This window comes from Penicillium antarcticum, assembly GCF_028974205.1.
Source record: "Penicillium antarcticum strain IBT 31339 chromosome Unknown utg000001l_segment0_segment0, whole genome shotgun sequence".
Classification (NCBI taxonomy): Eukaryota; Fungi; Ascomycota; class Eurotiomycetes; order Eurotiales; family Aspergillaceae; genus Penicillium; species Penicillium antarcticum.
Window position 1 is genome coordinate 858,812 of NW_026695299.1, and position 12,786 is coordinate 871,597.

Genomic DNA, 12,786 nt, shown 5'->3' on the forward strand with positions numbered 1-12,786 from the left:
GTGTTGGTGTCCGGTTTTAGATTTCATCGTTGATATACCTTATGTGTCCAAGTTTCTCATATGGGTTCGGAGCCTTCCGCTGCATTCGGGGTGCTGTGCCTCTTCTTCCCTTCGACTATGTCTCGGCACAGTCCTTGTCTTATATTGCTTCATGATTTCCCCAGTGTCTAGTCTCGCGGCTTACAGATAATTGTTTAATTGAATGTTGAGGCTGAACCAGGTAAACAAAAGTATTCAGTCTATCAAATTTTCCTCCGTATGAGCAACATTAGTATACCTTTTAGAAACCAGGGGCTCTCCAAGACTATAAGACTAACGCATGTTACCCCGACTGGCTTATCTTTCCTGCCTTCACCCCGCACTCGTCCAAAACACCAATCTACTCTACTTGACTCAATCCCTTCAATCTTGAGACATATCAGTATAATTCCGCTGGACAACATGGCGACTCCTCAAACCCAAACAGCAGCGGTCATCACACCCACAACTCCTGCCTCCTCAAAGGTGGAAGTCCGAAGCAATCACCCCCTTCCAATACCAGGAAAGGGAGAAATCCTCGTGAAACTGGAGTTCTCTGGAGTGTGCCATTCAGACTTGCACAGTATCCGTGGCGACACGCCTATGTTGACCGACGTGGCTGGTCATGAAGGTGTTGGGAAGGTCATTGGAGGTAATATTGAGGCTGAAACGCATGCTTGAAAGCATATGCTAATCCTTGTGGGGCTTAGTCGGTCCAGAGATTGACGAGAAGCAATGGATTGGAACGCGTGTGGGAATCAGGTAGGTTTCTTTTTCGGCCAGGGTTTACACTAGACTAATGCTAATTCGTTGTCATTGATCAGGTGGCTCTATAGTTCTTGTCGACAGTGCGAGATTTGCGAGATCAACCATACTGCGTGTCCGTATCAGAAGAACGCCGGTGCTGTAAGTATAGATACTTTCCACCTCCAATCTATATGTCTTCAATGTTGCGATTGACTGACTCCGTCGATGAATATAGAATGTACCTGGCACTTTCCAGCGTAAGTATCTATCCCATGAATACCTAATAGTTTTCTAATTGGATACTCAGAATATATCGTCAGCCCAGCGCGCCACGTGACAAAGATCCCGGAGCAGCTATCTCCCGATAGTGCAGCGCCCCTTCTATGTGGTATGTCTTCTCTGTCTGTAACTCTACAACAATGACACTGACATGTATAAGCTGGGATTGCTATGTACTCTTCCATCATGAAGACCAAAACTCGCTCGGGAAACTATCTAGCAATCCTCGGTGCTGGAGGTGGTCTGGGGCACATGTATGACTCCAAAACCTCCCCAGATACCTGATCATTAACGGTAATCTCGTATAGGGGAATCCAAATTGCCGCCAAGAAGGGACTCAAAGTTATTGCGATTGACAGGTATACGATACTCAAAACCAATGTTATCCTATACGCTATTCTAATCTTGTGTTTCATAGCGGAAAAAAGAAAAAGCAACTCTGTCTCTCACTAGGCGCCACAGAGTTCCTAGACTTCCGAGAAGTCGACATCGTGCAAGCAGTGAAATCTATCACTAACTTCGGCGTTCACGCTGTCATTTGCACAGCGAACGGCGAGCGAGCCTACGAGCAAAGCATGCAGATGCTCCGGCCACTTGGGACGCTGGTTTGTGTTGGTATCCCGAACAAGCCGTTCAAATTACCAGCTACTCCGTTGGATATGATTGTCAAGGGTATGTATTTCAACACTCATGTCTCTTGCGCGAGATTGGCAAACAGAAATATCTAACTGGTTTATATAGGACTCACCATTGTCGGCAATTCAGCAGGTACGGCAGAGGAAATGGATGAGGTTTTGGCAATGGCAGTTGCTGGTGATGTTAAGGCGCACATTGATGTCTTTGGCTTGGAAGAGATCAATGATGTGTTGGATCGTTTGGAGCGCTCGGAGATCGATGGTAGAGTTGTTTTGAAGATTCCTGAATAGTTCATACTCCTAGAGCGGGTGGGTGGTGTGTGTTGATCTTCAAAATCCTACGTCATATTTTATATGAAACAATATTTGCTCAATAACTAGTCGAGTTCACAATTTGTCTACAGTATCTGGTGCCTGTGTTGCAGCTGATTTGTTAAATTCCGAAGACCTCGAAATCATGATCTGAGCTTGGGGATCGTGGGCTCGTAATTACTTGACGTGATCGATTTGATGTCATCACTATGCAGAGCGAACCAGGATGTTATTATGAGAAACTTGGCCATAGACAGGAACGTGCGCCAAGGTCTACCATTGGTGATTATTGGAGGCAGCCAAGCCTGTTATCATGCAGTGGGTTTGCTTTTATAAAGCTAACCTATGAATGATCAAGGTCGCTGCAATATCATGCCCTCCTTCGCAATAAATTTGGAACACGGTACTGTGTAGCAATTGTAAAACACAAGTTAAATACCGAATATAAAACGAATGTTCAAGCAATTACACGGCATCTAAATCCAAATCGGGCCGACTCAGATCTCGGGAAAGTGCCGATGTTCATCCGATCGATGCATAAATGTATAGCCGATCATTTCTGTTTATCAGCCCAGCACCCCTTGCCTTGCAGATCACTTTAGTTATTGTAAGCCATGAATGCCTCTGCTTGACAATTTGTAACATTTCTCGTTAAGTAAAACCCGTGTTTCAGCTAACGTGAACACCAAGCTTTATACTCCGTAGTGGCCCAAAGAACTTTCAGTGGACCCTACAACAAATCTGTACTTAGTCCACCTTGTGGGTCACGACCAGCTGCGACGGATTTCACATTTCAGAAAATGTGTCTTGTGTGATTAGCTACAGTCACCCTGCCAGATCTTGGACGTATGGATCAGCCTTGTGCCCCAATTCCATGGTCCGATTTAGCTACTGTCGAAGACAGTCTCGTTGCTCATCATGATTGAGAGCCCGCCCCCTAAGTTTGGAGCTCCTGATGGGCGTATACCATACTGGCGCTTGTTGACCGACCAAGGGGTAATTACCCAAGAGATCGCTGAATATGACTACGTCGGCACTGGCACGGAAGAAGACCCCTATGCAGTATCATGGATCCCAAACGACCCTCGAAATCCTCTGCTGTTTGGCCTAGCAAAGAAGGTGACCATCACCTTAGCTGTCGCGTTCTCCACCTTGATTGTTTCCTTGACGTCCTCAGCCTATAGTGGCAGCATGCGCCAAATAGAGGACCATTTCCAAGTCAGCACTGAAGTAGCCACCATCGGCCTCTCATTGTTTGTATTGGGCTTCGCTATTGGACCCTTGTTCTGGGCTCCAGTAGGCGAGACCTTCGGACGACAAATCCCCTTCTTCATCAGTACCGGCAGCATGGCCATCTTTTCAGCAGGCTGCGCCGGCGCTGACAATATCCAAACCCTTCTTGTCCTTCGTTTCCTGGCGGGCGCTTTTGGTTCTTCCCCATTCACCAATGGCGGTGGTACCATCTCTGATATGTTTACTGCTCGGCAGCGCGCGTTGGCTATCAGTCTGTATGCCGCCGCCCCCTTCCTAGGACCTTGCTTAGGTCCTATCATTGGAGGCTTCCTAAGCATGAACGCCGGATGGAGGTGGGTAGAAGGCTTCCTTGCGGCGACAGCTGGTCTGGTATGGATAGTCATCACCGTGGCCGTGCCAGAAACCTATGCGCCCGTCCTTCTACGTCGACGTGCTGAGACCTTAACCCGCGTTACGGGCAAGGTATACCGCAGCAAGGCCGATCTAAGTAAAGGCAGACAGTCGTTACCCAAGCTGCTGTCAAATGCCATGTCCCGGCCGTTGCTATTCCTCTTCCGCGAGCCGGTGGTGCAACTCTTCTCCATATACAGTGCCATCGTCTACGGCACGCTCTACATGCTGTTTTCCGCCTTCCCGATTGTTTATGAAGAAGGACGGGGCTGGAACCAAGGTGTAGGCGGGCTAGCTTTCCTTGGTGTTATGATCGGCATCATGCTAGGCATTCTAGCCACAATCCCGTACAACAAATTATACCAACACGTGCAAGATGCCAACGGAGGCTACGCGCCCCCAGAAGCCCGTCTACCAGGAATGATGCTCGCAGCAATCATCACACCCGCTGGTCTATTCTGGTTCGCATGGACCAATTCACCATCAATCCACTGGAGCGTGAGCATCATCGCGGGTGCGCCATTCGGATTTGGCGTAGTTCTGATCTACTTGGGCGTCATGAACTATCTCATTGACTCCTACACCATTTACGCTGCCTCGGTGTTGGCCGCTAATGCCATCTTGCGCTCTATTTTCGGCGCTGTCTTCCCCCTTTTCACGAACTATATGTACCAGAATCTTGGTATTCATTGGGCTTCTTGTATTCCCGCTTTCCTTGCTGTTCTTTGCATGCCTGCTCCTTTCCTTTTTTACAGATATGGGTCGGCGATTCGTGCTCGTTGCAAATATTCTGCGAAGTCGCAGTTGTATATGGAGAAGTTGCATGCGAGTGCTGCTTCGTGACATTATATGGCTGAGCGGGAGTTTAATATAATCTTAAGTATGCCCTTAATACTGTCAAGGGTCTGATTTGGCAAACTAGGTGGTCGTTGAATCAGCAAGGGACATAACTTGGTACGACGAAGTTTTAACATAATACAGTAGATGTTTCAATCCAGAGCATTCAACAATAATTTTTTACAGTACAGTCCGTATTTGAGAGATCCCATCTGAACGATTTTGCCAAAGCTCGACTGCGGCATCAGCATCAGGATTTTGCGCGCCCTCAACCATCTCATAGCGCTCCACAACCCGTGAATCATAGCTTCTCAAGAACTGATTCATCCAGGGATCCATATTGAAAGTTTTGTGACTGCTAGCAGACTGACAAGCTCTGTGAAATGCCTGCAGCCGCGCGTTTGAAGAAGTTTGGAGAAGAGGCCAGTACTTCTGAAACTGAAGAAGCAGCATAGAACTTTTTTCTAAGTATTCCTTCGCATTGGTCAGATTGAGGGCATTGGTGTCAAACAAATGGGTGTGCAGATGGATAGAGAACGCAATGACGAGAAGGTGTCTATTCACTGGAGACCACAGGCATTCCATTCCTGGACGGCGCTTTGTGTGCCACATAATTTGTCCGAGACTTGCAGCATGGCTCTTGCATCGATTTATGTGATGGTCGACTCAATATCTAGGTTCTCTCTCGATTTGGCTCCCCTGCTCAAGAATTGATAATACAACAATTGACATTGATGGTGGTAAAGCAGGAGGTGGACTGCGAACTCCCGTCCAAGACTACTCTTTATTTAGCTCTCCTGGTTCTCGGGCGTGTCCCGGGATGATTAGACGGTGTGTCAAGCCAAGTAGGTAGCTCAACAGATATTACTTCGACCGTTTCTCGAATGTCAAATTCAGCCTTGGATTCGCGAAACATTTTATCGTTCAATTGCATGATATGGCTGTGCACCTCTGTCAAGGCGAGCATGGAGCTCCAAAAACCAGTTTGACCCCTAGTGCCCCGAGAGTTGTTCGTTGGGATATGGCCGTAGGGTACCTATTGGTCATTTCAATGCTGTGCAATATGATAAATATAGGACCTGTCTGCTATCCTGTCGTTGCGAAGACGCCATCCGGTTAATTGAGATACAACACAACTGTCATCGGGAGAGTGGTGCATGTTGTTACTGGTATAGCCTGCAACTGCATTACGCCTCGGATGGTTTACTCAACATTTATGTCATATCCTCCAGAGACCAAGGATCGTACCTTTGGTGAAATTGATTTGCTATTTGATAATCGTGTTCCAGCGAGGAAGTTCAAAGCGCCAAGGTCGATCTTAAGTGGCAGGCACAATATATGAGTCAATTATTCTGGCTAATGCGAAGCACAGAATTCGTCCATCAGTTGGTGCATGAATTGCAGTTGGTACAAAGTCTTGAAGAAGAGCGAAATCCTGCATTGGAGTTGTCAAGGCCGCGCTAAAAACATGAAGATATCCAAGAAAGGCAGTACTGGAGACGGAATGAAGCTTTCCCGACTGCCTCCCACCCTTTAAGCAAGCGAGGTTTGATTTGGTTTCATAGAACAGGAGTGAGAGACCGTGTAGTTACCAGGCTTGCCTCCAATTATCAATTTAAGCCGGCCATCCCCTCTTGGTTTTCAGTAATAATATTGATAATCAAATTTGCAAATAAAAAATTTTCATTTCAAAGGAAATTAGATCAAGGTACTTATAATAAGCACAAGTAAAAAGAAACGTGGTTCCAGAGGGGGTCGAACCCTCGACTTTGGCGTTATTAGCACCACACTCTAACCAACTGAGTTATGGAACCCGGTTATTATTTGGCGGCCACATTTGCGATAATATAACCCAGAAATCAATACATGAGTATGAACCAGATCTGCCTGACTGTGACGTTTGAAAGAGTTCTTTATTGCACCCAAATCACTATGGAACTTCTCGGTGCCAATTTCAAAATGCCGAATTAATGCATGGCTGAAATAATTTTAATGGTCATGCAAGGGTTTTCAATGTTTCATTTCATGAGCTTTTGCAAGTTTAATACGAATTCGAGGTTTTTTTGTACCAACTTATTCAATTGCTTTCTTCAAATTATTGTGCTGCGATTTAATTTGTGGTGTAGAAAGGCAGTGGTCTCTTACGTTGTTACGGCTCTACCTTTATTTGCGTTTCTTCTGCTATCATTCTTTACTACTCTCACAAAATACTCAATTATCGTTGCTATATTACAATAATAACCTGACAATTTTATTGTTAGTTAGACATATATATGACAAGCCGAGCTACACAGACGTTGAACTCCGTTAAATGCTTATAGCATCTGATTAACGCCAGGATAGGGGATATAGTGTTCTTGTTTTTTATATTACCCAAGTGAACGATGATTCCCAATAGGCGTCAATCCCTACACGGTCGATAGGGTTACCCAGCCCTAATAAAAGGACATACCCAATAGGATAGATATGTCACGACCGTCTTTCACGATAGAACTAGGTTTGAGCACACCTTCGATCTATAGTCTGTTCACTGCGTTATCGGCTCCAACCGTCAAACGCCTAGTTTTTCTTACTCATCTTTACCGACGTGTGCAAAAATAAAAGCCCAACCACACCCCTACCTAACTCATGGCAGCAAGGTAGCACAAGCTAAAAAAAGAAATCATGGTTCCAGAGGGGGTCGAACCCTCGACTTTGGCGTTATTAGCACCACACTCTAACCAACTGAGTTATGGAACCAGGTTGTTGTGTGGTTGAGGCGGGCCATGTACCATAGGGTTTAAGCGAGAACCGGAATTTTAGCTACGTCATTCAGCACCCACGTCACAACTGGACTAAATACGGTTAGTTCGAACTAGCGTACCCTTTATATTTGACCTATGCGCTCATGCCTCAATGTATAGAGATACATTGTCACCTGTGGAAATAAAATGTTTAACCCCTATGGAATATTAAAAACATCATGTCAAGATCACATACTATTTCTACTGCCTAATTTGATAGCAGACACATTTTATTGGGGTAAGCAAGCTCGCAAGATCCAACCCTAACTAAATTCTTTACCGACGGTGGAGTGTAGGAATCTGATCCACTTTCACGCCGACGAGACACAATAACCAGGTTCCATAACTCAGTTGGTTAGAGTGTGGTGCTAATAACGCCAAAGTCGAGGGTTCGACCCCCTCTGGAACCATGAGACAACTGCTAGGCTTGCCTAGCTTTCCTTTTTGCTGTCTTGAAGAACGTATGCGCCCCCTCCATTCAGCCTGCAATTTGCTGGATCTTAAATTTTACTTCATAGACTAACGTACGAACCAATTGGCAACTCAATCAAGCCTTTGACTGAGCGAGACGTATCAAGAAACAATGTATACAAAATTGATACAATCAACAAACCCTACTAGAGACATGAGACATTTCATAGATACCGTTAGTCTTCTTCGTTCAATATAAGAATAGCAGGTAAAAATATCGAGTCAACTTCTCAATGGCAACGTTGTACATTGGCTCTTATCTCGGCCTGATTCGTTCTCTGGGATATGATTATTTGATCTTGATTGAGCCGTGTTTACATACTTCTTCTGACCCAAAATTCGAAATCTATATAGCGAAATGCGGTGCTGGGGTTAGATTAGCTTTCAGCAAACCTAATTATATAAGAGTTCCCACCGTACAGTGTGTGGTACGAAATACTTTTCGCTACTGATATACCACCAAAATGCTACAAGTATGTCTATAGTTTCACTCGGGGCAAGTATAATAGTTTATATCTCGTTTGCGCTCTATTCTTAATTTTCCTATTTCAACCACTTATCATCTACCAGGGTACGAATTGGGAGTGGAATCCAAGTGCGTGACGGACTTCGATATATATATGGTTCTATATGATCACAAGGACTAGCCCCACGTAATAACTGGACACTTTTTATGCTGAAATACATCGATCTCACCAAAATGAAAACCAGAGCACTCAAAACCATACTGTATACTCGGCCAACTCCATTCTATTTATGTTGTCACGCCTGCACCTGGGCACCTGCAGGTTTGACGATCGCCCGCCAGTCAGCGACCGCCTTCCATCCAACCCCATGACAACAACTACAATGGAACCACCAACCAAAAAGATCAGAACAGACTCGGGATCTCCCGAACAGGAGTCAAAACTGGAATCTCCTTTGTCAACAATACACGATATAGCCACCCTCCGCAGTGTCATCACCCCACCACCGCAGTCTCGGCAGGTCGCATCCTCCTGCCCGGACGCAAAGAATGAGAGCAATGTGCCAGACACCATCCCAACAAGTTCTACACCCAGCTCCATTCCTCCAAAGGTCATTGAGTCCCCAATTCAACTATCTCACATCCGTGATCTTCCCACAAGCAAAGGCTACAATGTGGACACGGTTCGACTGCGCGATATCCTCGGGGATCCAATGATCCGCGAATGCTGGCAATTCAATTACCTCCACGATGTGGATTTTGTCATGTCCCAGTTTGATGAAGACATGAGAGATCTTATCAAAGTCAAAGTTGTGCATGGATCATGGCAAAGAGAGAATGCGACTAAAATGCGCATTGAAGTGAGTCAATCCTCAGTTATAGTAGATGAAGACCGTCTGACACACAGACAGGAAGCATGTGCGCGATATCCCAATGTCGAGCCTATCGTGGCATATATGCCCGAGCCCTTTGGGACGCATCATTCCAAGATCATGGTGCTTCTTCGGCATGATGACCTAGCCCAGTAAGATGCTCAGTCTTGATACCACGACGTGATTAATCTAACATATCTAGGGTAATTATTCATACAGCGAATATGATTGCCCAGGACTGGACGAATATGACACAGGCTGTTTGGCGCTCTCCTCTTCTGCCGCAAAAGCTGTCATCGGCACCAGCGAGAGACATGCCAATTGGCTCTGGGGCCCGATTCAAAAGAGATTTCCTTGCCTATCTCAGAGCATATGGCCCCTCCAAAACTGGCCCGTTAGTTCAAGAGCTGGAGACCTATGACTTCGGAGCTGTGCGCGGGGCCCTTGTCGCCAGTGTCCCATCAAAGCAGCATGCCAGTGAATCCAACTCAGACGAGGGCACACTATGGGGATGGCTCGCACTCAAAGACCTAATGAGTCGAATCCCAATCAAGGCAGCCAACAAAGAAGGAAAAGAGAGTCTAAAGAAGCCTCACATCGTCACCCAGGTACGAACCTCCCCAAACCCAACTAATTACACAAGAACAACCCATGTAACCAACAACACAATACAGATCTCATCAGTAGCAACTCTAGGCCAGACGGAAAAATGGCTAAAAGAAGTCTTCTTCAAAGCCCTTTCTCCATCATCACCTCCAAGTCAACAACCAAAACACTCAATAATCTTCCCAACACCCGACGAAATCCGCCGCTCAATAGACGGCTACACATCCGGCGCCTCAATCCACATGAAGACTCAAAGCGCAGCGCAACAAAAACAACTCACATATATGCGTCCTTATCTGTGCCAGTGGGCCGGCGACGGTCTAACAAATGGCACATGCATCGATATATCCGGCGACGAGCCACCGAAGCGGGAAGCTGGTCGTGCGCGTGCGGCGCCGCATATTAAGACATATATTCGATTTCGGGATGAGGGCATGGAAAGCATGGATTGGGCGATGATTTCGTCGGCGAATCTTTCTACGCAGGCTTGGGGTGCGGGTGTTAATTCTGGGGGTGAAGTTAGAATTTGTAGTTGGGAGATTGGGGTTGTTGTTTGGCCTGGGTTGTTTGAGGAGGAGGGAAAGGGGGCGGTTATGGTTCCTACTTTTCAGAAGGACTGTCCTTCTCCTTCAGAGGGGGAAGAGAAGGGGAAGGAGGATGCTGCTTCTGTTGTTGTTGGATTCCGTATGCCCTACAACCTACCCTTGACGCCATATGGAGCGTCCGACGAGCCGTGGTGTGCCACTGCCTCATACGAACTACCCGACTGGCGCGGACAGCGCTGGATTGTTTGACCTATGATCTGTCGACGAAGCGGGACAGCTACTAGTGTTATATCGATTATCCGCAACACACCTTCGACATCCTTATATCATTATCCAATGACAATCTTTAGTATACGAGGGAAATGAACATCCAATCAACGTGAAAATCTTTCATGGATAGTAGCATGCAATTGTATTCGTCGTATTCGTTTAGATCAGACCCTGAACTTCAACCGCAATGATCCCTCCCTTACTGGGAATCACCAGATATCCACCCAGGATCCTATAATTCCCAACCAAATCCACATCCATCATCCATCCAATAACGTGTTCTATTTGCGTATATCGATGCCGTTGTGCGTGTTGATTTACTCGCGGGTACCGTACTTGGAAATGAGGGTGTTGACGTGGGCGATGTAGAGCTGGTTAGCCTTGGAGGGGTTGTAATCCTTAACCTTCTCCCAGGCGCCGAAGAGCTGCTTCTTCTGTATTGTGGAAAAAGGCAAAGTCAGCCGATATTCGTTGGTGGGATTTCTTCCCCGCGCCAAGTGAGTGTGCATGATATGATGTTTCCACCACCACCACAAGCTCATCCAAGCTCCCCATTCTCGCGGATAACATTTCAACATACCTGGATATCGAACATGCCGGGCTTTTCCATAGCCTCGCCCTTGGAAACCTTGAAGTAGATGTACAGATCCTTCTTCTCCAAGAGACCGGGGGAGGTCTTGAGGAGCATAACGGCCTTGGCAGCGAACTCGAAGGCCTTGTTGAGAACGTCCTTGTCGGCACCTTCGACGCTCTCGAACTCGCCCTGTTCGGCGACCTTCTCGTATGCGGCCTTCAGGGCCTCGATGTCGATGCCCTCGGCGGCTTGTTGCACATCGGGGGTGATGTTGCTCTCTTTCTTCTGGGCAGATTCCAGGACGGCGATGAAGGGGGCGATTTCAGACATTTTGGGTGAAGTGGGAGGTTAGAGCCAAGGTTGGGGTTGGAGATGTTGAGGAGGGGTTTGTTTGGTGGGGTGCTGACACACTCGCCAGTTGGTCCGAGGTAGATTGGAGTGTACGAGTATGCAGGAGGACTATTTAGGTATGGTGTTTGGTGTTACGCAGTGGTTCCTTAGCACTTAGTATTTGCTTGGATATAATGATGATATGTATCCTCTTATCTTTCTATCACCAGACGCCGCAGATGCAAGATGACGCTATGAATATCAGATCAAATGTACATCACCAGTCTACTGCCCATCCATTGTTCGTCAAGAACTCCTCGCAAGCAGCCTTGAGAGCATAATTGTTGCGCAAGTCGCCGACCGTCATAGGCGTGCGAGTCAAAGGATCAACCCCAGACTTCTCAACGTATTTAGCGATGCCAATGCGATCAAAGCTAGTCCCAGAAGGCGTAATGACCGGATCATGCATGATCTCAAAGGTAATACCATCAATGAGATAGTCAGGCACAACCTATAAAACAGAAAAGTCAGCCCAAACACTCTCACGCATTCTCTCGCCCATCCCATCACATCCTCATCCATCCCACCATAGCCACCAAAACAATGAACAACTCACCCGCTCCTTAACCTCCCCCTTAGAAGAAAGCGCAAAAGCCTCCCTAACATTCCGCACATTCTTCTCGGCATCAACCCGCAGCGCATCCCGATCCTCCCCAAACCCAATCTCCCCAATCTCCCCGCGTTCCAGACGCCCCTCCAACTCCCCCAGCGCCCTCTTATAATCCGCCTCAATAAGCGCCTCCACAGCTCCCAGCGTAGCATCCATCTCTCTCAACCGCGCAGTCTCCCTCGCCGCCCAGATAGCCTGCTTAGCGCGCAACACAATGCGCGACAAGTTCTCCGTCTGGGCATTCTTCGCCGACAGACTCTGCTTGTACGCGTCGGACGCGACGTCATATGCTTCCTGCGGGCGCTGGAGGCCCAGCAGTGCTTGTGCGAGGTAGTAGCTGCTTTTCAGAGCGAGGGGGTTCTTAGAGCCGTAGAGGGTGATTGCGCTGCGTGCGTCGTGTTCCGCGTCCGTCCATTTTGTTAGGTATATTCGGGATATTGCGCGGTTTGTGAAGAAGCTTGGCTCTTTGGAGTTCTTTGCGATTCTGATGATGTCAATGGGTTGTTAGTTTGGGGTTGTTTGTATTAGTGCTTTTGTGTTGGGGTTTGGGTGAGGCGAGTGGGTGTTCGGATGGACCGGAGGGGGGGGGGGGGTGCTCACGCTTGGGAGTAGAAGTCTTCGGCGCCGGTATAATCGCCCTGTTTGAAGAGCTCGTTGCCCTTTGCTTTGAGCTCTTGCGCCATGGTGTATGTAGGATCGTGTTCAGATCGTTGAGCGTGTGCGATTC

General features: G+C 47.2%; 5 protein-coding genes across 5 annotated transcripts; 3 read left to right on the top strand and 2 right to left on the bottom strand.

Annotated features, from left to right (window-relative positions):
- Nucleotides 1–441: 441 nt before the first annotated feature.
- N7508_000317 (zinc-dependent alcohol dehydrogenase) lies at nt 442–1,970 on the top strand (the record flags this gene model as incomplete). The annotated part of the gene is made up of 9 exons (XM_058458402.1): nt 442–670; nt 729–780; nt 843–924; nt 1,001–1,022; nt 1,073–1,153; nt 1,205–1,298; nt 1,353–1,403; nt 1,463–1,716; nt 1,786–1,970. 9 exons carry the CDS (start codon nt 442–444, stop codon nt 1,968–1,970), a joined length of 1,050 nt encoding a protein of 349 aa, XP_058324624.1.
- Nucleotides 1,971–2,909: 939 nt separating this feature from the next.
- Nucleotides 2,910–4,478, top strand: N7508_000318 (MFS transporter; the record flags this gene model as incomplete). The annotated part of the gene is made up of 1 exon (XM_058458403.1): nt 2,910–4,478. One exon carries the CDS (start codon nt 2,910–2,912, stop codon nt 4,476–4,478), a length of 1,569 nt encoding a protein of 522 aa, XP_058324625.1.
- A 4,097-nt stretch (nt 4,479–8,575) lies between these two features.
- Nucleotides 8,576–10,464, top strand: N7508_000319 (tyrosyl-DNA phosphodiesterase 1; the record flags this gene model as incomplete). The annotated part of the gene is made up of 3 exons (XM_058458404.1): nt 8,576–9,052; nt 9,104–9,216; nt 9,267–10,464. The coding sequence occupies 3 exons, from the start codon at nt 8,576–8,578 to the stop codon at nt 10,462–10,464; spliced, it is 1,788 nt and encodes a 595-aa protein (XP_058324626.1).
- Nucleotides 10,465–10,802: 338 nt separating this feature from the next.
- N7508_000320 (uncharacterized protein) lies at nt 10,803–11,389 on the bottom strand (the record flags this gene model as incomplete). The annotated part of the gene is made up of 2 exons (XM_058458405.1): nt 10,803–10,919; nt 11,066–11,389. 2 exons carry the CDS (start codon nt 11,387–11,389, stop codon nt 10,803–10,805), a joined length of 441 nt encoding a protein of 146 aa, XP_058324627.1.
- Nucleotides 11,390–11,666: 277 nt separating this feature from the next.
- N7508_000321 (putative U-box domain protein) lies at nt 11,667–12,742 on the bottom strand (the record flags this gene model as incomplete). The annotated part of the gene is made up of 3 exons (XM_058458406.1): nt 11,667–11,900; nt 12,006–12,543; nt 12,660–12,742. 3 exons carry the CDS (start codon nt 12,740–12,742, stop codon nt 11,667–11,669), a joined length of 855 nt encoding a protein of 284 aa, XP_058324628.1.
- Between the last annotated feature and the right edge of the window lie 44 nt (nt 12,743–12,786).